We start from the raw sequence: 26,662 nt of genomic DNA, 5'->3' as shown, positions 1-26,662 counted from the left end.
TCTCAGAAGAGTTACATTCCTTTGCATTTCTACTTGCAAACTAGCTAGTTCTAGCCTGAGTTCTCCTCTCTGTTGTAGGGCCTTTTGAAATAGGTAAGGAACAGTCAACAGACATTGAATTTTTCCCACCATTTCCCCCTGGACAGTTATTGGCTCACTTGGCCCATAATCTGCCACTCCAGATATTAGAGGTATACTTTGCCACTGTTTTGTTACTACACCATTTGGAAAAAAAAAAAAAAAGCCACCCTTTTTACACTGTGCAATGTCTATATCCTTGAAACCATCAAACAAATTCACCTATTTAAGTTTCTATATGCAGTACTCCATATGCACTAACAGATTTTAAGTTTATTAGGATATAGATTTAGCTGCATGAAATAGAAACCTGAGTTAATGTACCTTTGAAAAGATAGATCGGAGGGAGAGATGAACCATGAGAGACTATGGACTCTGAGAAACAAACAGGGTTCTAGAGGGAAGGGGGGTGTGGGGATGGGTTAGCCCTGTGATGGGTATTAAGGAGGGCACGTACTACATGGAGCACTGGGTGTTACACGAAAACAATGGATCGTGGATCACCACATCAAAAACTAATGATGTATTGTATGGTGACTAATATAACATAATAAAAGAAAAAAGGAAAAAAAAAAAGAAAAGATAGATCATTTCTCTCTCACATAGCAGCAGGATAGAAGTAGGGGGGACAAACAGTATAGCCTTCCTTTAAGGACATGTCTTTGGAAGTATCACATATCATTTTCCCTCATAAGCCCTAGGCTAGAACATATCTCATAGCCACAGTTAAGTGAAAGGAAAACTGGGAAATGGATGGCCATGCACCTTGCTAAAAATCCCAATGTTCTCCTGCTGGAGAGTGCAGGAAAAAATCCCTGGGGGGTGGGGGCATCAGGGATAACCAGTCTCTTCTGCCCCTCTTTCCCAAGTCTTGTCCCCTATTGAATAAAGAACATCCAGACTAATTCTCCTAAGACAGAATTATCCCCATAATTTGCTTCACCAAGACTAATGAATCTTCATTGCCCAGCACATAAAAAATTTGTTTCTCTATGCCCTGACTTTCAAGGATCCTTAACCGTACTTTTTTCAAAACTAAGCCCAAATCTCATCTTTTTCATAAAATCTCAGGCTGCTCCAGCCTGATATCTCCATTATCTGTACTCTCAGTGATGCAGTTTAGCATTTGATTATTCTCTAATTTTTAGTGTACATATGTTTTGTCCATAAAGAATGATATGGTCATTATAAGAAAGTTCCATGATTTATCATCCTTTTTTGTTTTTCTCCCACAACACATATTAAAGTGTAATAGTATAGAGATTGCTTAACAAATAATGATTGATGGATCAGAATCCTAGGTCATTAAACATGCAAGCATTATAAGGACAATAACTTAAAAGTACAACAAAGAATCTATTTTCTTTAATATCACAGTTCAGTAAGTGTACAGTTTGGGGTTAGATTCTTACAAATAAGTTTCTAAAAGTTCACAGAGACATTATTTCATTTTAAAAATATGTATTTCTAGGGCGCCAGGGTGGCTCAGTTGGTTAAGCAACCGACTTTTGACTTCAGCTCTGGTCAGGATCTCAGGGTCGTGAAATCGGGCCCTGTGTCTGGTTCCACACCCAGCACAGAGTCTGCTTGAGATTCTCTTTCTCCCTCTCCCTCTGTCCCTAACCCCCCACTCAGGCTCTCTCTCTAAATAAATAAATAAAATCTTTAAAAATTAAAACTAAAAACATGTATTTCTTACTTAATACTGAAGTATAAATATTGACAAAAATTACTAGAAATATAAGTAGGTAAGTAAAATTATTTTTAATTTCTATAAGCATAGATTAGACCTAATAATACTTGAGTATATATTCTTCAACAAAAGATATAATTTCAAACATTTCAATGAGCATTCCATGCACAGGGTTTGAATTGTCAGAAAATTATTAGAGTATTTTCTTAAACAGTTTTAATGATCTTTCTTACTTGTATATAACAGGACTTCATCAAGCCTGCTAAGATTCTTCTCTCTATACTACTTTTACCGAGGCATATACTTAAGCTGATTTCATTCTTTCAGGATTTGCTATAGACAAATTCACGGCCTTCAGAAGTATAGTGACAAATGACACCCATCCATAGTCATAAAAAAAAGCATATAGTATTTTTATGTGTTTCATTTTTCTAATCTCTGGGTTATAAGCATCAATAATATAAATTTTCGAGCCAAAGGAATACTTATAGTATATATGTTTTGATATGTTTTATAGTCTTCACAACTCCTGGCAAGGGAAAATAAAATATATTTTCTCAACTTTCAAATAAAATTTCCAAAAGATGTATTTTCTCTTTAGAATGTTAACCATTAAATAATATCTACCCCTTCTTATCTATATCACAGATTTATGATGAAAATAAATGGAGAAATATGAAGAAAATTTGAGTTCTTGAAAGGAATAGCATTAATAACATTATATAAAGGTGAAGTACTATTTTATTTACAAATTCAAGATTTATTTTGAAATAGAAGTCACTCTACCTTTGTATTGGATATATATATATATAGGTATTTCTCAGAATCATTACTTTCCATATCAGTAAAAATCAGATTATTGATTTCTTCCCTTTTCTCTGTACAGGATCCTTAGATCCAAAGTATTTCAATGAAATAATCTCTTCTCTATATTAAGAAATAGCACATTCCACTGAGTAAATGGCCACCCACTTGTTTCAAAGGGGGAATCACAGATATGAAGACTGCTCATGAAAAACTTGAAGGGAATGCACCCACAACGAGCAACAGAATTGCAAAAATGAACATGATGCATAATACAAAATCAGAAGGCAGTACTATCCTGATAAATTGCTCTATTCCATGATTTTTGACTTACTGAACTGTTATAATTAACTTAATATTTTTCATATTGGCATTTGACGGTATTAGAAAACCAGAGAAAGAACTGATTCCAGTGCAAAATGTGAATAATTATTAAATCCCGGTGATAAGTATATGGGTATTTGTTTTATCACTCACTAATTCTCTGTAGTTTTTTTTTAATTGGCATAATAAATAGTTGCTTTATCCCAAGGTTTCAATCACTTCCATGTCATCAACTAATAGCTCCTTCCCAGCCAGAACTAGGACCAGCAAAGGAATTCACGTTATCACGCTTATACCCATTAAAAATGAATTGTCTGAAACAGTGTCTGATTTTAACTGAATAAGTGAACTAATAGATTTCTAGATAAGGGAAAACCCTGCCTTCTTTATCTCTTGCCTCTGTGCAATTTTTGTGATCTATTTCAAGAATACATCACACATATTCATTTGCCCGAGCAGTCTCTAATACTCTCCAATGATATCATTTACGTCCACTCCTCGAAAGGATTTCTTGGGTACTTCTAGCTATAGGTTCACAGATTTCTATATAAGAATACATGCTTTTCATAGGTATATATTTCTTCTTGACTTATAAGACCTTTCTTTTGATAGTCATATTGAAGAAAAAGAGGGGCAAAACAGAGATTTTACTCAAATGACTTCAACTGGCCACTCAAGGAGTATCTTACATCTTAAATTGATCTCTAAATAATTTTAAATGATAGCAAATATTTACTGAGCACTAACTATTGTCCTAGCTCTGGGCTAAACACTTTAGTTGCATCTTCTCATTTAATTCTCATACTAATAATGACACTATGTTTACTATATCCGGAGAAAAAATTCACCTATGTCTCAGAGAGCCAGTATTTATGTTATTACTGTGTTTTTGCAAAATTTAGGAATTTACAGTGGTGTTAGCCCTAATCACTGGGTCTTATTTGAGGTGACTTTCTTGCACATTCAAAACCTCTTCATTTTCATTGCCCCATGACCTCTCTGCAGTAGCCTCTGCCTCTCTACAAAACTGCTTAGGCCTGTCTACCCACACCTGTTTAGGCTGCATAATCACCCTCAACAGATTTCTGTTGTTTGTCTTATCCACTGTGTTCCTCCAGCAAACCCTCTTACTGCCATCCTCCACCCTGGGTTGCAGCCATCTATCTTTTATATACAAAGTGGGTGAACACAGACTTCAGTCTCCCAAGGATTTCTTCATGGAGTATTGTTGTTAGTTCCTCAAGTCCATTTTTAACTCTTGATTCTACAGTGTCTGCAAGGTTGATTTAGGGGGAGCAAGCTGACCACCCTGGCTCCTTCATCATCTTCATAAGAACCAGAAACCTTGATGTTGCTTAGTTGTTTATTATTAAAAGCTACACTTACGGATGAAGCCACAGTTTTTGTGAAATTCCAAAGTCATGGGGCAGTGCTTATGTAATTAAACCCAGAACCAACTAATGAGAGGAATATCCCCGACAAGCCTGTGGACAAGGCACACAACAAGAGCAGTCAGTCTGTCTACATGATCCTCCCTTGGGCCAGAATGCACTTGAAAACACAAAGAGAACAGACTTGAAGTCACCTGTCTTCTCTGCCTACCTCAGGCTGTTGGAAACACACACACATCAATGCTCTGAGCCGCTCATGAAACTTACAGTTTTAAGTACTGGCCTATAAACTTTTGTAGAACAAGCATCAAATAATTTTGCTAGGTCTTAATATCTGAAAATCTTATATATTAAAAGGGGAAAACTCTCTTCCCCACTGCATCAGCTGCACATTCTCCCTAAGCCTCTAGGGCCCCACTTGGCCCAAATACACTACAAAAGCCAGAGCCTGTATAATTCAAGATTGAGCTGCAACAGCTGTACTTCATAGGCCTGGGATTCTATTACTGTTGCTGTGATCAGAATCTAATGAAATACCCTCCACTCCCTGCCAGCTGTAGCTATAGCCTGGCTAAGGTTTGCACTGCATGGCCCCCATACATGTTGAATCCAGGTTAGTTCCCTAATATTTGACAAAGATGCAACTCTCACTTTTATTGAACATCTCACTTTTGATTTAGACAAGGACTGAGACATATTTATTTAAAGCAAGTTTGGTCCATATTAAAATGACTATTTATATAAAAACATCTACTCACCAATGGACAAAGCTTCCATAAGCTGTACCACGTCCATCAGGATGATAGTTGCACCTATCAGGAATCAAAGAAAAGACTTCATAATTAATGACATAGACTTTATAGGGATAATAAATAAATATCATGAGCAATTTCATGCCAATAGATACGAAAACTTACAAGAAACTAGATGAAAATCCTTTTAAAAAATACAGCGTACCAAACTGTCACAAGAAAAACAAAATCCAAATAACCACATTAGGTATTTGAATTTGTAATTATTTCCCACAAAGGAAACTTCAGTCCAGAATTGTTTCACTAGTAAATTCTATCAAACATTAAGGAAGAAATAAAACCAATATTATACAATCTCTTTCAAATAACCTAGACAGAGGAAATACTTCCCAACTTCTTTTATGAGATTAGAATAATCCTGAATCCAAAACTGGACATGAACATTATACAAAAAACAAAAACAAAACTTACAGATTAAAATTCTTGAGAACAGGAAACAATAAAACTAAAACACAACCTATGGAATGGGGGAAGATAACTGCAAATGACATATATGATAAAGAGTTAGTATCCAAAGTATATAAAACTCAACACCTAAAAAACAAATAATCCAGTTTAAAAAGGGGCAGAATAAAATTAACAATACAAGAAACAACAGGTGTTGGTGAGGATGTGGAGAATGGTGCCCTTACGCTATTAGTGGGAATGCAAGCTGGTGCAGCCACTCTGGAAAACAGGACGGAGGTTCCTCAAAAAGTTAAAAATAGAACTACCCTATGATCCAGCACATTGCACTACTAGGTATTTACCCAAAGAATACAAAAATACTAATTCAAATGGATATATGCATCCTGATGTTTATAGCAGCATTATCAACAATAGCCAAATTATGGAAAGAGCCCAAATGTCTATCAATTGATGAATGGCTAATGAAGATGTGGTATATACATAGAATGGAATATTGCTCAGCCATAAAAAAGAATGAAATCTTGCCATTTGCAATGACTTGGATGGAGCTACATGGTATTATGCTAAGCAAAATAAGTCAGAAAGACAAATGCCATATGATTTCAGGTATATGCAGAATTTAAGAAACAAAACAATCATATGGAAAAAAGGAGAGAGGCAAACCAAGAAACAGATTCTTAACTATAGAAAACAAACTGATGGTTACCAGAGGGACAGTGGGTGGAGAAGGGGTAAACAGGAGATGGGGATTAAGGAGAGCACTTGTGATGAGCAATGGGTGTCCTATGTAAGTGGTGAATCACTAAACTGTACACCTGAAACTAATATTACACTGTATGTTAACTAACTAGAATTTAAATAAAAACTAAAAAAAAAAAGAAAAGAAAAAAATACTTAAGAACATAGACATAGAAATCCTCAACAAAGTAGTAGCAAATTAAATACAGCAATATAGGGGCGCCTGGGTGGCTCAGTCGTTGGGCGTCTGCCTTTGGCTCAGGTCATGATCCCAGGGTCCTGGGATCGAGTCCCGCATCAGGCTCCCTGCTCTGCGGGAAGCCTGCTTCTCCCTCTCCCGCTCCCCCTGCTTGTGTTCCCTCTCTCGCTGTGTCTCTCTCTGTTAAATAAATAAATAAAATCTTTAAAATAAATAAATAAATAAATACAGCAATATATAGAAAGGATAATAAGATATGACTAAATGATGTCTATGCCAGGAATGCAAGATTTAACATGGGAAAATCTAATCAATGTAATTCCCATTACCATAGTAAAAGACAAAAATATTGAACAATTCTCTCCTAAGATCAGGAAAAAAGTGTATGCTTTTACCACTTCTACTTCACAGTGTATGGAAGACAGTTTAAAAAGACAGAATGTGTGAGAGACAGAAAGAGACACAAATTGAAAAGGAAAATGTAAAACTGTTTATTCAAAGATATGATTGCATAGAGATCCAATGTAGGGCTTGATCCCAGGACCCTGAGATCATGACCTGAGCTGAAGGCAGAGGCTTTAACTGACTGAGCTACCCAGGCGCCCCAGAATTCTATTTTTAATAGACTTTATTTTTCAGAGCAGTTTTAGGTTTACAGAAAAATGGAACAGAAAGTATAAAAAAATGCCCATATGCCCCCTCACACTTTCACATATAGTTTCCCCTATTATTAACTTCTTGCATTTGTGTGGCCCATTTGTTATAATTATTGAACTGATACTGATACACTGTTATTAACTAAAGTCCCTAGTTTACATTAGGGTTCACCCTTGGTGTTCTACAATTCTATGGATTTTGACAAATATAGAATGTTGTGTATCCACCAATACAATATTATTTAAAATAATTTTACCACCGGGGGCACATCCTTCCCTCCCAAAAACCCCTGGCAACCACTAATCTTTTTACTGTCTCCATAGTCTTGCTTTTTCCAGAATGTCACATAGCTGTAATCATAGAATATATAACCTATTTGGATTGACTTCTTTCACTTAGCAATATGCATTTAAGGTTCCTCCATGTCTTTTCACAGCTTGATAGCTCCGTTGTTTTTACTTCTAAATAATATTCTACTGTAGGACGTGTCAAAGTTTATCCATCCCATAGCCTATTGGAATGCATTTTGGTTGCTTTCAGTTTTTAGTGATTCTGAACAAAGCTGCTATAAACATTCATGTACAGGTTTGGGAGTAAATACCTAGAAGCATGGTTTCTGGATCATATGGTAAGCCTATACTTAGCTTTGTAAAGAAATGTCAAACTATCTTCTAAAGAGGCTGTACCATTTTATCTTTCCACCAGCAATGAATGAGATTTTCTGTTGCTCCACATCCTTGCCAGTATTTAGTGTTGTCAGTGTTTTGGATTTTATCCAGGAACCTATTATTTTAAATTAGAACTAACAAGTGAATTTAACAAGATTGCTGGATTCGAGGTCAGTATATAAAAATAAATTGTATTTATATATACTAGCAACAAGCAATTAGGAAACATTACAAAATACTGTTGAAAATGCTTAAGAATAAATTAATGAAAAATGGATGAAACCTCTACAATGAAAACTAAATATTTCCTTAGAGAATTTAAGGAAGGCCTAAATAAATGGAGATATATGCCATGTTCATAGATTGGAAACCTCAACATTATTAAGATACCAATACTTTGCTAGATTGATCTGTATATCCAATTCAATCCCAATCAAAGTCCCAGGAAGACTTTTTAAGGAAATTGACAAGCTCATTCTAAATTTATATGTAAATTCAAAGAATCTAGAATAGTCAAAACAGTTTTGAAAAAGAACAAAGATGGGAGATTTACACACCCTGATTTCAAGGTTTACTATAAAGCTATAGTAGTCCTTACAATGTGATCTTGGTCTAAGGATAGACAAGTAAATCAATGGAACAAAATAGAGTCCAGCCATAAGCCCACCTGAAAATGGTCAATTGATTTTCAACAAAGTTACTAAGGCAATTCAGTGAAGAAAGAAAGGTCATTTTAATAAATGGTACTGGAACAACTGAATCTCCACACACACACACACACAAAAGAATTCTGACCACTACCTCATACTATGCTCTAAAAAAGTGGGAGAGTACTTCATGACTTTGGAGTAAAGAAAGATTTCTTAGACCAGAGCCCCAAAAAATCACTAACTGTAAACTTAAAACATTAAACATTTTACTTCATCAAAATTAAGAATTGTTGCTGTTCAGAAACACCATTATGAAGATATGCAAGGCAAGAGAGAAATTTTTATTATATGAACTGACCTCAAAAAATTATGGGAGACTTTCTGTGAATCTGTTGCCTCTACACCTGATACTAGAACATGAGCTCAGCAGATAAAACAGTTGGGCAGTAAAGTCAGATGTAAAATGAGGGAAGTAAGGACAAAAGAATCTGCAAGTTTGGGTTAGAACCCCCACGGACAAACTGGAACCCTTGTAAATCTCTCACCACTTTTAAGCTTCTAACTTCAGTGATTAGGAGATGTATTAGTTTGCTAGAGCTGCCATAACAAAGTACTAAAAACTGGGTGGCTTAGAAAAGAAATTTATTGTCTCAGTTCTAGAGGCTAGAAGTCAGAGATCAGCATGTCCGCAGGTTGGCTCCTCCTGAGGGCTGAGAATCTGTTCCACGCCTCTCAGATCCTAGCTTCTTAGCTTCTGGTGGTTTGCTGGCAGTCTTTGATTTCATTGGCTTCTGCTGAACCACTCTAATCTCTTCTTTCATGCTCCTATGGTGTTCTCCCTGCAGTGTACATGTCTGTCTTTGTGTCCAAAGCCTCCCTTTTTATAAGAACACCAGTTGTATTGGATTACCACCCACCCTAATGACCTCATTTTAGTTTGATTACTTCTATAAAGACCTTATCTTCAAGTAAGGCCACATTCTGAGATACTGAAGGTTAGGATTCCAACATATCTTTTGGAAGGACATAATTCAACCAGTCACAGGAGACAAACATGCGGCTGGCCTAGGATTCAGGGTCAGGTAAAGAGAAGCCTGGCTGGACAAAAGGAGGTACCAGTCGGCTGCTATCTCATGTCAGCAAGGTAACCAGCAGATAAGCAACAATGTGCTACCTGCTTTGCTCCAACCTTCCACAAATAAACAGAAGACGGCTGTTTCTTCACATTTGTATCCCAAATTCTGTGCAAATTTCCTCTTGTGGCCTACACTAATCAGAACTATGCAGGGCAGGGAATCCTGGGGATAGTAGTTCCAGCCTACGTAAGTTGCCACAACACAAATGCACTGCAAATCCATACAACTCAATGCAGATAGAATGGAGCTTTTTAAAAATGGATAAAATGTTTTAGTTGACCTTTTACAATATGATACACAAATAGCCAGTGAACACATAAAAAGGCATTCACTCTTCTTAGTCTTAAGAAAATGCAAATCAAAATCACAAGATAACTACTGACTAGCTAATATTAAAATAAAAAACTGGTAATATCAAATGTTGATGGTGATGACTTTTTAAGTTTATTTTAACTTGAAACACACAAAAATATTTTATCCATCCATCTAGCCTACTAGAGGACAATAGACACATAGATCTCACAGTCGAGAGTTTGAGCCCCACATTGGGCTCCATGCTGGGCTTGGAACCAACTTAAAAAAAAAAAAGAAACCACTTCTCATAAAATAATATTTTCCAATTTTCCCAAGTCCTGCCCACACAACCCCTACCCCTACAACTGTATATTTTATATTATTTGATAGGGGTAGAATCTTTATCAGAAGAAATGAAAGGAGTCAGGAAACTTCATCCCCAATTCGAAAATGCTTGTATTCGAGCATCACCTTCCATCTTCTTGAGAGCTCTTGGCCTCTAGTGAGGTTTAGCATATTCCCCAAAACACTTAAGCCACGCTTTAATGATAACTCAGTACCAAGGGGGAGATAGCTGGGATTCTACCCCATGGCCAGGATCAGTACAATGGATATAAACACATATTAAATAAAGACTACATATTGAGTTGGAGAATATGAAAAGCCTTCTTAAGCAATAAGGAAAGCTAGGTTTTCATGAGTGGCCCAGTAATAGAGGATTTAAAGAGGGAGCTTTAAAAAAGTCTAAATGTGAAAAACTTAGAACAAAGGGAAGAAAACACCAAAATCTCCCCAATCCCAACTGATTATTCTTTCTTTTAAACCTCTAAAATATATTTTGTTACAAATACAAGAATGGAAATACAATTATGATTTTTCCATGTTAATAAATATAATAATCCAACATGAATATAGAGTAATCTAATTTGTGGATATAATGGATATAATTTACTCAGCCAGTCTCAACTGCTGGACATTTAAAGCTTTCCCAGTTTTTGCTATTATAAGCAGAACCACAATAAACACACCTATATATAAGTCTTTACACATCTTTCATCATTTTATAAATTTTTGAGCTAAGAAGCATGTGTACATTTTAAGGTTTCAATACACATTGTGTATATAATTATATGTTATATATTTCATATTGACTTCCCAAAAGTTAGTACACTCATTCCAACACTGCATTTGAATACTTGCTTACTCACAACTTTCCCATAATTAGGTAACATAGTTCTGAATTTTTAACTAATTTGATAAGTATACAGTGGTAGTGCCTTATTTTGCCAGAAGGCATTTGCCATCTGGTCTGTACAAGCGTCCCAGCCAGGTAGGGAGATAGCTACCAGAAGGTGTGACCACAGCTGCCACAGAAACAGCTGCCAGGTGGGAGACAGGAGCTGGCCCATGACGGCCACTGAAGAGAGCCCCACTGGGCCATCTGCACACTGATCCACTGACTTCCACAATGAATAAAAAGAAATGAGTACTGGAACTTGGAAGGGAAGTGCCTTCCTGCCACCATCACCTTGACAAGGTCCCTGCAGCCCCCTGTTTACAAAGATTAACATCAAGCCAGCTGGCAAAGGAGAAATATTAATAGGGTTCAGGTCCAGTGTCACAGAGCAGGGCACAGAATGGTGATTTGGGGCTGAGAGACAATAAATTAAAAACTGGTATATAGGTATAAAATTTTCTGAGTGATCCAGCTTGATTCAATGGTAAAGCTTAAACAATATAAAGGAACTGAAACTTAGCACGTCCTTTTAATCTAAATATCAATAGTCTTAGCAGGACTTTTGATAGACTGTTAGAGTCACCGGTAAGTGTCGAAATTACCAACTACGGTAAACTGATTTTATGAATGATTCCAATTCTTCACTTCACCCTTTATCCACATCCTTTGCTATATATCCTTGCAGTTCTGCTCCTTAAAAAGTCAGAGTCCATTTTCTTATCAAGGTCTTGCAACTCACTTGAGCCAATGAGATATTAACGGATGTGATGTAAATAGAAGCTGGAAAAAAAATATTTCTATGACTCTGCCTACTTCTTGCCCTCTGCCATTGCCATGAAAACATGTCCAGGCTAGCCTACTAGAGGACAATAGACACATAGAATGAAGCCAAGTCCTCCAATGGAATGAGAATCTACCAACAGCCTGCCAATGCCCCATCATGGGAGGAAATCTAACCAAGAACAAGAGTTGCCTAATTGCCTTGTGTAGCCAACCGTAGACACCTGAGCAAGCCCTGAAAAGCCCAGCCCAAGCCAGGGAACACTGCAGATTTATGAGCTAAATAAATGCTTATTGTTGTAAACTACTGGGGGTTTTGGTTGCTTATTATACAACAGTATAGTGTTAATAGGTAACTGATACCCAGCCCTTCTGTATATTAATAGAAGAGAGTAATATGATTTGTGCACCACACAGGTATATGGATAGTTGATGTTTCACTATGAAAGTTGAGATTGTTCCCTGTTTTCCCACATTAAAAACATCCAACCTCTGCTTTGAGGTAATGAGCAAGTGTATTATAAGGTAGGGTGAAAACGTTTCTCAGGAACCATTTTTGAAGTTTCTAGGCATAAGAGAGTAAACTGCTGCAGGATCTGCTGAGGCATAAAAAAAGAACCCAGCATTTGCAGGCTAAAAGCATGAATGGTTCCTTATATCCTTAATCCCTCCAGTTCAACACTCCCTAGCACAAGCATACAGACATCCAAACTCACCAAGATAAGTTTAGTCCACTACCGTCTTCTCAATGTGTAAAAGATTACCCTGATATAAATGTGAAACAGAGAAACATAAAAACTTTTTCTTCAACCCATTCTTGATAGGCCATTTCAGGGATGCCACCTTCAGTAGGGCACCTTTTTGCCACAGGTACTCAAGATTCTCATGCCATGCCCTGGCAGTCTCATGGCCTCCCATGCTTCATCTCTCTCCCATCCCTGGTTCTTTCCATCCTACCATATATCAAATCTACTGTATCTACAAAATTCACAGTGATGGAGAGTATAGTGACCGATAATTTAGGGGCAATTGTATCTTACCTGGGAAAAGACAGAATGGTAGACATCGGTAGTAGAATAGGAAGGAAGATAGGTAGATATCTGGAGAATTAGAATACCTCCTTAGCAGGGCGCCTGGGTGGCTCAGTCATTAAGCGTCTGCCTTCGGCTCAGGTCATGATCCCAGGGCCCTGGGATCGAGCCCCGCATCGGGCTCCCTGCTCCGCGGGAAGCCTGCTTCTCCCTTTCCCACTCCCCCTGCTTGTGTTTCCTCTCTTGCTGTGTCTCTCTCTGTCAAATAAATAAAATCTTTTAAAAAAATAAATAAAAAAAGAATACCTCCTTAGCACCCTGAGCAAACACAGACAAAGGAAGGGCTGGCTCCATGCACATGAGACCTATTCGGTCGCAGAGTGCCCTGCAGCTACAAGAACCCCACACCTGGCTTAAGGCTGGGCTGTGACTCTTCCCAGAGCCTCTGAATTTTCATTTTGCAACATGCCCCACAAATTATGTAGCCACGTTCATCCAGAGGTAACAGGTGGGTCTGTTCCTCATCAGATGTGTTCTGTCTTGTACAAAAGAACAACTTTCATGTCTGGGAATCATTTTATGTACTAGGTACTACTGACCCGATAAGATACTGAACTCTAATCCTCTGGTATTTTAAGCCTCAGTTTTTTTCTTCTTCTTCATAATCATCCATATACCAGTATATACACTCTTAAAGAGTTGAAACAGAATATTGGTAAAAGTCTAAAATTATCTCTGAGAGGCTTGTTTTGATTTCCCCCAAAACTGAAGACATTTACCATTAATACTCCAGCACCACGTTAAATGCACAGTTGGGACTGCTGTATAAATCCTTATCTCTCTTGCCTTAGTTTCACATTCTGTTCTGTGACAGAGCAAATGGAGATCTAAAATGTAATTTTTCCCTAGAGGTACAATTTTATGTACTATTTATTAAACCTACATTCTGTGTCAGGTACCTAAAAGAACACATAAAAATGGCCTCTTTCTAAAATAGCCTTTTCAATTACCTCTCAGTGTAGTACCTTTGTAACTCTTCCAGAGTCCAAGGACTGGACTTTCCTAGAAGTGTCATTACTGCCGCTGGGCAACAATGAACCTGTTCACTGGGTTTTTCCATAGTCTCTCTATGTTGTACTATATTTTGTTCCTTCTCTTATGGAACATTCCCCCACAGTCCATTCACAACTATCACTATAAGGAAGAAAAACCCAGCCCTTGAAACTTGGTTCTACCTACTTACAAATGGATGAGGCTGACTACCTACCTGTTTAATAAAATGACACCCAAACTCCCATCCTTCTCAAAATATTTCCACCACTAACCTGACAAAAAATCTAAAATTCCAATATCAGAGTCATTCTGGTATTGAGAACTCTCACCAGAATAATTCTGTTACAGTGCAGTTGATACCTGAAAGAGCCAATATAATCTATATAATATTCACCAGGAAATAGTTAAATATGAACATCTCTACTCTTCCCTGAACATCTGTTAGATCTGCAGAAGTGGACAATAAGGTTTAGGGTCCATCTTATTGCTACAAGTTGGAGGATCACATACTTATACCCCAAACAGGAAGTGACTATTTCAACCAGGAGGGATTTAAACAATCTTCCCATTATTACGGCCCCTAGAGCTTAATTGTAGCAAAGAATGCAGATCTTGGTAGAACACAAAAAAATGCAGCCACCAGTAAGAGAAGGAAGAATCAAAATAAAGAGAACTTGGGCTACAGTGAAAACTGAAGGGCAAACAAGCCATAAAATCTTTTTCTACATTAACAGGGAATTTAGCTGCCTAAAATTTTCAGACCATAACAAAAAAAGCATGAACTTTGAAATTACTGACAGAATCATAGTCTGTGGGCTGACAGCAAATAGTAAGGAATCTAAATGAAAAAACAAAAACCCAGTACAAGCATCAAAGAGCAAACTATTATAGAGATAGACATCAGAATAACTAAGACAACACAAGATGTGGACAAAAGACCAGAACAGAGACTGTTTTTTGGGCACATGTATCTAGGATGAACTGAAACATCACAACTGAATGTTTGTATTTGTTAAGTTAATGCATGTCAAAATGAGCTTAAATTAATGTTTAGCACTCATTCCAGAGTCTAAGTGTAATCACTACACAATTTTTGGTTGTCTTCATAAAGTTCTTAGTTTTAAATCCCAACAAATCTTCAGTATTAAAACATCAGCATAAAGACAGACCTATTTACCATTGGAAGTCATTCCAAAAGAGAACAGGAAACAGAAATGCAAACTCCATCTCCAAATACAAAATGAGAAAAGGGCTGCTAAGTTCAGCAAAGGTAAACTGGAATGTGGGAAGCTTTCAAAATAAGACTTCTTGTCTGCAAATCTCAGATAAAGTTGAAAAATGTTAGTAATTCAAAGTTAGTGGCACACCCAGAGAACAAGAGAGAGGGGGATGATTGAGGAATCACATATTTAGACAAGCAGTATCATGATGAGGCAAAGTGGAAGAAATCTGCTCTGTAATGTGAGTGCATCTGAAGTCTGGGCTCTGTTGGCTGAAGTGATATAAAGATTAATAGAAGTCATATGCATTGAAGCTTGTTTTATAAGGCAATTAAGTAGAACTCCCTGGTCTGGGGGAAATTCAATTCCTCTAAAGATGTGTAACAACTAAATAGGAGTCAGCACAAGATTTATATGAATATATTAATAGAAAAATAGAGAAAAGGAGCATGAAATACAAATGACAGATAAAGGATATTCATATTAATGTTGCCATGGGATAGATGCAAAATGTAATTAAATATAAACCATGGATATAAAACACTTAGTAAAACAAATGTCTCTATAAAGTAAGACTTCAAAACAGAATTATGCAAGGTCAAGGAAGATAGTGAAAGAACAGAATCAGTTAAAGATAAGTTTGCAAATGCACAAAAGAAATGAGAAAGAAAAATAAAGCCATTCCAGAAATTAAGACCATAAAAGTTGAAAGAAAGAAAGAAAGAAAGAAAGAAAGAAAGAAAGAAAGAAAGAAAGAAATGAAGGAAGAAAAAAGAAAGAAAGAAAAAAGAAACAAAGACTCAGTCACATGGAGAGCAGGATTGAAAGAATTATTAAAAAAAAAAAGCTGAAGTGAAAATGATTAAAGAACAGAGGGAAAATGATGGCTATGGAAGGCAAAGGAAATCCAACATACATATAATTGATATTCCTGAGAGAATGGAAAAATATTAAAAGTACCATTCAAAAGAACTTTATAGAAATAAAATAACACTCGAATCTACAAACTGAAAAAGCACATCATGTCTCTGGAAAAACTAACACAGAATGATCAACACCAAGATGCATCTTAGTAAATGTATCAGTCAGAGTCCATCAAAAGATAGAATCCATTTAGTAATTTCAACAGGGAAAGCTTAATATAGGGAATTATTAATTATAAGAGGGGATTGGGGTAATAAGGAATTGGCTAGTGAGAAGTAAAGATGACTAAAGAATACAGGAATAGCAGATGTAAGGATCAGCCACTACCCCTAGGGCTGAGATAAGCAGCACCCCCCAACCCTGCACCAGAACTAAAATCCAGACCTTGTTGGAAAAGACAAAACATAACTGTGATTTCACTGGCTATCAAAGAACTTGCCGAAAATCCATCCTCTTGGAAAACTATCTACGGTAAGATTCTATGCCTTAAAACTTACTACAAAGCTTCACAAGAGAGTGCCAGGAGAAGCCATTCAAGGAGAGGTGTCTTGCTGGTGGCATGTCACTGAGAAGTCACTGAAAAATACCGGGGGAAGTTGCTGGCCACTGGCTGCTGCTGACCAACATGTTACAGAAGCCTGGTATAGAGAAAGCAGGGGACTATGGGAGCCAGGCACCTGAGAGGCCATAGGAAGTAGGCAATGGAGAAACCATCCACACTGCTGAAGCCAGACACCAGAAAAGCTGCATGTTGAAGAACCCATGTGCTAGAGAGGGTACCCATGCTGTAAGAGCCTGGCACTGAAAAAGCTGTTCATGCTGAAGGCAATGGGTATTAAGAGAAGCTACTGGTGCTGAAGGAGCTATATAGCTGTCCATGCTACAAGAACCAGGCTATATAGCTGTCCATGCTACAAGAACCAGGCCAGGGGAAGCCATCCATGGTGCTTGGTACTAGAGAACCCATTTGCCCTTCAGAAGCCTGGCCAGAGAAACACACTTTCTCTTCCTGTGCTCCTCCTTCACCCTTCACAGACAAAACTCAGTATCGTGCCATCTGGCAAAAGAGAAATACAGTTCTCCCTGGAGCCTGGCAACCTGCCAATGGGAATTGTATAGATACTGTAGGATGGGCAACATTGTTTTCTGTCCAACTTTTCTTTTCCATATTTGGAATAAAATCACCCATATGAAAAATTATTTCTTCACATATTCTGTGGAGTTTTCTTTCTTCAGAAGTAGAGGAAATGGAAAATGTATAAGAGAATAGGATGTCTTTGTTTAATTAAACTGATAATAAAGGTTCTTTCCTAAGTGTGAAACTATCTTCCCAATAGCTAGTTGAGAAATGAAAATGCTTCTATAGCCATTTCTCTGTATTACTGGCCTGTGAGGTGATTTCAGTGTAAAATCCCCTTTCATTTACTAAGTTTGTCTCTAAGGGCACTCAAGAGAGTTCACTTACTCTTAAAAGAACCCACAACCAGGGAGAAGGTTCTTGTTCCAGGCATGCTGGCACCTGGAATGTTCAGAACATTCATAGAAACAAAAATATAACACCAAATTTAAAACCAAAAAATCTTGCGAGAGTCAGTGATTTTCTTAATTCTTTAACCAAAGGACTGAAAAGCCAACAGACTCTGATAGTGTTGCTTTTAAACAAGACATTTTAAAACATATAGCTGGGCTACAACCCAAGTTTGAACACCATTTCATATAAATTAATTAAAGTTTAGATATTGATAAAAGTCTTACTCAGACAATAGTGTTAAATTTGGGGAGTTTGTTACAAGAAATTTTGAGAAATGATATAGAAATTTTTTTTTTTATGGTTACAGAAAAAGAACAATAGAGTTAAAAGGTGCAGCACAGATTTAAAGCTGACCAGTTTCCTTTCCTAAAACCAGGTTTGGATTTATTTTCAATCTAATGTTTTAAAGAATATTCTCAGCCTTCAGTTTTATCAAGGAGATTTAATTGCTGTACCACTTAAAATGAAGCATTGAGCAAATAAGCATTATATCAGAAAAAGCTTTTTCACTAAGCTTGCTAATTAGAGGTTTACAGTCCCTAGCTTTAGTCAGAACCTATTTGCCAGCATTAAAACAAAGAAATATCTATTTGGTTAATGGAATCAAAGTACAAAGAACAGAATAAGGAATTCTAGTTTTTATACTGAGACCTTATTGGCTTATAATGCTGTGCATCTGCCTCCTTGACCTCCAGATAGCTAGGGACTGCCAGAGAGACCCAAAGGGATTTTGGACTAATTCTGAGTTCTATCATCATGTTTTGTACTATTCTTACTTCCAGTAGCTATTTAGACTGTTGAGACACAGACATAACACATGATTTAATTGATCTTCAAAACAATAACTTATATTCACTGTTTGTCTTATTTGGTAGCTATGTTAGATAGAAGCTAGATATGAGCAGAGGAAGGAATGCCCAAGGTAGAGTCCCAAGTCCTTGACAGGGAATGATAGACACATGAGCTGGAGACAAGGACGGTGATAAGTGGTTATAAGTTAGAAACCTGGGAGTACAACATCCTGACCTGTGGCTTCCAAGACCTCAGGGCTGACAGACCAAGAGCCACAAGTGGAGAGCATATGCTCTCCTCTTCCACCCCTGCCCCAGGGTAACCCATTATAATGCATCTGCATTATGATTATAACCCCCACCACCACCCCACCGTGGAGAAAGGCTGCCATGACAGTTCCCCTACAAGCCTTGCAGAGTCAAGAACTCCCCCTCCCAACCTATAAAAGGAGTCCCCCAAATGATTGGAAGTAGCGTCCACTAGAGACCACCCCACTGTACATCACAGCTCCTCCCAGCCCACAAAGACCCAATAATATCCAATCCCAAAACAACCTAGGGGCAACGAGGTAGAACCTGCCGACTCTCCCATCTTGAGAGTGTATTTTCACATAAGTAAACTACTTTGTACTTGCTACTTTCCTTCTGGCTGTCTTTATTCTGAGCACAGAGCCTCACCTAAATCTTTCTGTGGGGAATCCAAGAACTAAGACCTCCATTCACGCAACACAGACTCTCCCACCAGTAAAGCTGTACTATTTAATATCAAAACCTAAAAGAACAAAGTGTCCTGTTATGGACTAAATGTTTGTGTTCCCCCCAAATTCACTTGTTGAAAAATAATCCCCAGTGTAATGGTATTTGAAGGTAGGGCCTTTGGGACATAATTAGGTCTAGGGTGATAACTCCATCATTCCATCTCCTGAGGTTTACCTTCTCCTTTTCTAAGCCCAAGAATCCAAGCTTCTCAAGGCTTCTAAGCACACTTCAAGTTTTCCCATAGTTGTGCCTTTCCCCACATAAATATCTGCTGCCCTTAGCCTTGTATGCCCAAATTTCACCATATCTTCAGAGTCCCTACAAAATGATAACTTTCTACAAAGCTTTCGCTGATTACCACAGCTAGAAGTGTTCTCTCCATGGGGTGCCTGGCTGGCTCATTCAGTAGAGCATGAGACACTTGATCTCGGAGTTGTTTGAACTCTACATTGGGTATAGAGATTACTTTAAAAAATAAAAAATCTTTATTAAAAAAAAAAGTGTTCTCTCCACTGCTTCTATACCTTTCATATGGTGTGTAAGACTATATCCTGTCTACATGTGTTATCTCTTTTGCTAGACTATAAGCAATTTCAGGGCAGGGTTCATGGCTTACAGATTTTTCTTAGCCTCTTACATAACACAGCACCATGATTTGCAGATATGAGATGCTCAACTAATATTTTTGAATCAGAAATTAATTCCCCAAAAAGGATCTTTAAGACAATATTTCTTGTCTCCAAGCAGGCAGAGTTCAGTCTAGCAGATAGACCCTCACAGGAAGGGAAATCCAGACACCACTGAACCAGTGCCCAGCCAAGCTCTATTGGAGCCTAATCAAATGATAAAAATCAGTTATACAGACCCTGTCTTTGAAATTTTGATATTTTGTTCATAATGAATGTTCAAAACGTTAACTTTGATTATTCAAAATTTTGGTTATTCAAATATTGCATTAAAATACTACTCATCTTCATACCTGTGGTTCTGACATCTCTTTAAATTTTGCATCTCACTCACCTCACTCTATTCCCAGCCCTCCAACAGTCTTAATCAGGTAGACAGTAACTTCAGGGATCCAGGCTATTTGCCCATTCTCAGTATGATGCTGACCATTGTGTGGGTTAGGAAAGAGCTAGACAGACTACCAAATTCTCAGGCAAAGCTTATATACTGTAATGTTGAACCAGAGTGTTAGCCCAGTCCTACAAGCATTATGCCAAGAGGGAAGAAAAACATAGATGGTCAGGAATGTTAGACTCAAAAGCCACAGAGACCAGCAGGATCATCCCTGGCACAGTGAAAACATTTTCACTGGGCCACGAGATTTTTGTTTCAGGACCAACCAGATGGTAAACTGGAACTGTGGCTACACTTCTTGCCCTAGAAAGGAATGGTTCAAGAACTCAGGCAGACATGGATCAATATATGGCATCTATCAGTAAATACAGAAATGAGTACCTATAGGAGACATGGTTGATAAAGATAGGGATATCCTTTCCAGGGCTGTGTGTGTTTACTTGCTTCTCCAAAGAAGATGACCTTAGGGAGTGCCTGGGTGGCTCAGTCGGTTAAGTGTCTGCCTTCGGCTCAGGTCATGATCCCAGGGTCCTGGGATCGGGCCCCGCATCGGGCTCCCTGCTCCGCGGGAAGCCTGCTTCTCCCTCTCCCACTGCCCCTGCTTGTGTTTCCTCTCTCACTGTGTCTCTCTCTGTCAAATAAATAAATAAAATCTTAAAAAAAAAAGAAGAAGATGACCTTAGCCCCTTACATCTTTACATATATGAGGAACATTCAAGTCTTTTGCAACTTTATAATCCACTGTTACCATTATGGTTTACTGTTATATAGTCTAAAATAAAACTGAAGCACTTAAGTAATATCTCTAGACACTTAATGATTTTATAACCATGACAGTAAAGAGATATCCAAAGTTATTTTAATCCCAACTCTTCATTGTCTTAGGCCTGCTGACCTCCATCATCAGACTTAGCAGATGGCTTTTTTAAAATAAAATTTATTTTATTTATTTTAGAGAGAGAGAGAGCACATGCATGAACAGGGGCATAGGCAGAGAGGGAGAGAGAATCTCAAGCAGACTCCATGCTGAGCATAGAGCCAGATGAGGGGCTCGATCCCACGATCCTGAGATCATGACCTGAGCCAAAACCAAGAGCTGAACATGCAACCGACTGTGCCACCCAGGCACTCCTAAATAATTTTTCAAAATGAGTTCATTTATATCATCATGGGAAATATTGAGTCCTAAATGCCAAGAGAACAAAAAAGCTTCTTCACATGTTCTTATTTGCTTATTTACTCTTTAGAGACAGAGAAGATCTATTGGTAGATTCTGCTTAGGTCATCCCTCGGCATTGATTTCAGAAATGCAAACTACTGTAATCAATGTTCCCAGGTCACCTTTTTTTTAATGTCCTGGATGATCTATCACCCTATTTGCTTGCAGAAGTCCATTCTCTTTCTCTGATGTTTCTGAAGGTACTCAGAGCCAGTAAAAGATTGGCTGGCTCTGAGTACCTTCAGAAACATCAGAGAAAGAGAATCTGGTTCAACATTACAGTATATAAGCTTTGCCTGAGAATTTGGTAGTCTGTCTAGCTCTTTCCTAACCCACACAATGGTCAGCATCATACTGAGAATGGGCAAATAGCCTGGATCCCTGAAGTTACTGTCTACCTGATTAAGACTGTTGGAGGGCTGGGAATAGAGTGAGGTGAGTGAGATGCAAAATTTAAAGAGATGTCAGAACCACAGGTATGAAGATGAGTAGTATTTTAATGCAATATTTGAATAACCAAAATTTTGAATAATCAAAGTTAACGTTTTGAACATTCATTATGAACAAAATATCAAAATTTCAAAGATAGGGTCTGTATAACTGATTTTTATCATTTGATTAGGCTCCAATAGAGCTTGGCTGGGCACTGGTTCACTGTTCTCTTTCACTCAACAATTCAACTTCATCTATCTCCCTAAATATAATGCTGCTTCACCCAAATGTCTATTAGTTGTGAAATGAATAAATAAATTGAATACAGTCACAACATGGAATATTATACAGCCATGGGAAAGAACAACTGCAACTACACACAATAACATGGATGACTCTCAAAAACATCAGGTTTGGCAAAAGAAGCCAGACACCAGTGGCCACATACTGCATGAGTACACTTATTAAAAATTCAAAACAGGCCAAACTAATCTTGGATGGTGGTTACTCTTGAGGGAGATGTCATATCTGGAAGTAGGTAGGCAGGATCTTCTGGGGGGATGATAATGTTCTGGTCCTTGATCTGAGTGCTGGGTCTATAGGTGTGCTACTTTGTGAAAATCCATTGAAAATTTTCTGTGTACAGGCGCCTGGGTGGCTCAGTTGGTTAAGCGACTGCCTTTGGCTCAGGTCATAATCCTGGAGTCCCAGGATCGAGTCCCGCATCGGGCTCCCTGCTCGGCAGGGAGTCTGCTTCTCCCTCTGACCCTCCTCCCTCTCATGCTCTCTGTCTCTCATTCTCTCTCTCTCAAATAAATAAATAAAATCTTTAAAAAAAAAAAAAAAGAAAGAAAATTTTCTGTGTATATACTATACATCAATAAAAAGCTTTGTGAAAATAATAATGTGGTTGCCAGATGACATTGCTTAAATCTATAACTAACCATTTTTTAAATGACACACAGGAAATAAGGTATTCCAAATATTCTACATAGAGAGAGGGAGTAAGAAAGGTCTACATTAAAAGCTATTCTTAGAAATAAAAATATGCTGTATGTTAACTAACTGGAATTTAAATAAAAAAAACTTTCAAAAAACTTTCAAAAAAATAAATAAAAATACATATAACTCTGATTCTAATTCTACATTATTTCCAGTAGAAATTTTTTCCTTAGTTATAAACACATACACCTAAATACATAGTTGGTTCTTGCACCTAGATTCTCTTCAGGAATCTACAATAGAACATGTCCAAAACTAAGTTTGTTATCTCCTCCAAAATCTACACCCCCACCTTCTCTATTTCAGCAAATGGCACCACCACTCACTCATCTGCCCAAGTCAAAAAACATGGCATCTTCTTACTTTCTACATTTTCCTTACTGCCCAAACTAGTAAATACTATTTATTACCAATCTGCCTCTAAGTGATCGTTTTAGTCCCCTCTCTTCCACTCCCCACTAACCTGCCTTATTTCCATCCATCATTATTTTTGTTATGAATGATTGCGATTAATGGCTCCCCTGATTCTCATCTCATTCCTCTACAATCTCTCCAGCCCACTGCCTTCAGAGCCTTGTAAAGCCACACAAAGATAATCAGTTTCCTAGTTACATACCCAACTTTAAATTTAACCAAAAGCTGTTTCACACAGACTGATCACCCATATTCTGAAAGAGGTGACTTTAATATGTTCTCCTCTCAACAAAAAATTATTTTTTTCTAAAAAATAAAGACTGTCCAGTTCTGATATTATGAAAGTAATGTGTGAATTCACAATTTCCCAAGGCTTCTGTGGTGAGAAACTTGTGGTAATAAAATGTTCTATGTTTCATGAAGCAAAAGATAATTGCTTTCATGTTTAAAGTGGCCATGTTTGGAGCATCTGCCCAATCTCTATGTCCTCTATAAAAACCTCTCTTTTTCCATGGAAAGGGGTAAACTACCCAAGCTATGATCATATTATTGGACTTTGGGTTGACTATTTTCTCCAGAGAAACTACTGCCATGTTTGAAAACTCATTTAAGCTAGGCCAATCAATTTGTCTCCTGGGACTCTGAATTTGAGACTGAAAGATGTTTGTCAGTCTCTGTTGGGCACTTACTAGGACTATGAAAGAAAAGTTAGAATAGACACACAAAGAAGAGGAGAGGGAGGAGATGTGGTCTGGAAGAACCAAAGTCAATCTGTCTCCCCCTTTTCAGTTCCTGGATCCAGTCCTCATAGCTTGGAAATACTTCCTGCTTTGGGATATAAGATATGGCCTAATTCCTTAAAATAAGTCCTTTACCTGGGGCGAATTTCCAATATTAGTAAATAAAAGATTATAGAGTAAATCAATACTAAATGCATCTAGTTACCCACTCTCAAAAAATCCACTCAAAAATATGCTGTTTTCCATGGGGCACCTGGGTGGCTCAGGTGTTAAGCGTCTGCCTTCAGCTCAGGTCATGATCCCGGGGTCCTGGGATTGAGCCCCGCATCAGGCTCCCTGCTTGGCGGGAAGCCTGCTTCTCCCTCTCCCACTCCCCCTGCTTGTGTTCCTGCCCTTGCTATCTCTCTCTCTCTCTCTCTGTCAAATAAATAAATAAAATCTTTAAAAATATATATACTATTTTCTATTAATATTGAATTTTTTCACTTTTATTAATGCTTTAACCAAAGAATAAATCCCATATCCTATAAAACTAGATTGAACATTCTAAAATGTCAAATCTTAAAATGGAAGTATCAGCCATACTGCTTTATAGCAATGCTATCAACTTTTTCCATGCCATACCTCATATAGAAAATGATATTCTCTGTATGGTATACTGAAATAAATGGAATGCATGAGGTCAAAGGCCCAGAACCAGCCTGGTTTCCCAAAGACTGAGAGGATCAATGTCTTACTTATTTGTGGTATACCAGTATGCCCCAGCACACCAGTTAGGGAACTCTTAATAAACATATCTTGCCTAACTGGAAAGTATATCCCCATATTGAAAGAGCTTAAGATTGTGCTGTATATATACTACCAAACACTGAGGGAAGAATTTAAAAACAAGATAGAGAACTTTCTGGGTGAGACCACTGAGGAAGAGCTTAAAACCTACAAATGGCACTAACTTTGGTTCTAATAACTAATAGTGAGAGAGGGACAGTTCAGAGCTTTTGAAGAGTCAAAGTCTAATTAAACAGATGGAATGACCACATAGTACTCTTCTCTGCCTTCTGAGATACCACCAAAAAAGACAGCAAAGGAATAAAAAGGGCAAATGCACAAGGAAAAGAAGAACAGCAGGAGATTCAACAGTAGATGAGAGATTTTAAGAAATATATTGCACATGGAAAGCATAGGGAGAATGGTAATTTACCTAAAAGGGAAGAAGAAGCTTCAATCGAAAGTCTCTGCCGAGAAGGCTGTTGATGAAAGCTAAGTGACTTCATCTGTAGAACTCTTGAGTTATTAAGGACTTGGAGATATTTCATACTTCAGAAGTATCAGAAGGTAGAAGTAACAAACAGGCTAAATACAATACTGGTTGAGTCTATATAATGTCCCCTCCACCATCTTACTTAACCAGGCAAACACACCATTCCCACTGCCAACACAACTCTACCCTAGGCAGGATAGTAAAAGTTACTTCTCTGGAAAATTTGAACCAAGAAGGCTGTAGACTTAGGGAAGTCAAATGCAAGAGAAGGCAGAGATGTGATCCCACCCCCACCCTCCAGAGTCATCTTCCCCTATCCATTTTTCAGAACACTTACAACCAGGTTTGTATTTCCCGAGCACCAGGTTGGAGGATCTTTCTCTAGAGAAACCAATCAATGCAAAGACTTACAGATACTAACTTTTAAGGATCCTTTCATGAAAAGTCTAAAGCACCACTCAATCACCCAGCCCCACCTACTCACATGCCATTTCTAATGAGTTCCTTACTGCTATACTCTTAAATATAAACAGACAGCAACAGATCACTAAACATTTGAGAAAAGCCTCCACACTGAAAGAGAGAGAGATTGAAACAGACAGGAATACAGAAACCTGGAGGAATAAGGTAGAAATTTTTAAGAGAAAAATGTATTATTAATATTATCAGAAAGATTAAAAAAAATTATTGCATCCACAAAAAAAAAAAAAAATTGTGAAAAGAAATGACCCAAAATAAGAAAGAGCACTTGGAAATTAAAACTTTAGAGTCAGAAAAAAATTCAATTAAATATCTAGAAGACAGTAAATGAAATCTCTAAAAAAAAATTAAAATGAGACAAAGGATTGGAAAATAATTGAGAAAAGAGACTTAGAGGATTATTCTATCAGATCTAAAATCTGAATAATAGAAGTTACATAAAGATGGAACAGAAACAAGTGGAGGGGAGAAATTCATCAAAAAAGAATTGTATAAAGAAATGTACAAGGTGAGATAGTCCAAGATGGTGGAGGAGTACAACACCTTAGTTTCATCTGGTCTCAGGAATTCAGCTAGATAGCTACCAAATCATTCTGAACACCTGGGAACTCAACTGGAGATCTAAGAAAAGAACAGCTGCAACTCTACAAATAGAAAAGCGACCACTTTATGCAAGGTAGGAGGTCAGATAAGTAAATCCACGGCGATATATGGGAAGATAAACTGCAGGGGGAGGGAGCCTCCGTAAGCCAGCACCACATCCAGGAAGTGCTCATTGAAATGACTGAGGGGGCAGTGGACTATTCCTTCGAGTGTATTGGTAACATGAAAGTCATGAGAGCAATGCTGCAGGCCT

At 37.7% G+C, this 26,662-nt stretch overlaps 1 protein-coding gene across 19 annotated transcripts in view; it reads right to left on the bottom strand.

Annotated features, from left to right (window-relative positions):
- LOC118529283 (uncharacterized) overlaps positions 1-26,662 on the bottom strand; it is a 511,719-nt gene that overhangs the window by 402,456 nt on the left and 82,601 nt on the right. For all 19 annotated transcript variants that reach the window (XR_013441210.1, XR_013441213.1, XR_013441214.1 and 16 more), the window contains exon 2: positions 5,049-5,102. Coding sequence is in view for 12 of the 19 variants with exons in the window: in XM_078055065.1 (XP_077911191.1) it covers positions 5,049-5,102 (54 nt within the window). In the remaining 7 variants the exon portion in view is untranslated. The remainder of the gene's footprint in view (positions 1-5,048; positions 5,103-26,662) is intronic.

This window comes from Halichoerus grypus, chromosome 9 (assembly GCF_964656455.1).
Source record: "Halichoerus grypus chromosome 9, mHalGry1.hap1.1, whole genome shotgun sequence".
Lineage (NCBI taxonomy): Eukaryota > Metazoa > Chordata > Mammalia > Carnivora > Phocidae > Halichoerus > Halichoerus grypus.
Note: the sequence above shows the minus strand (reverse complement) of the source record. Positions and strands in the feature narration are given on the sequence as shown.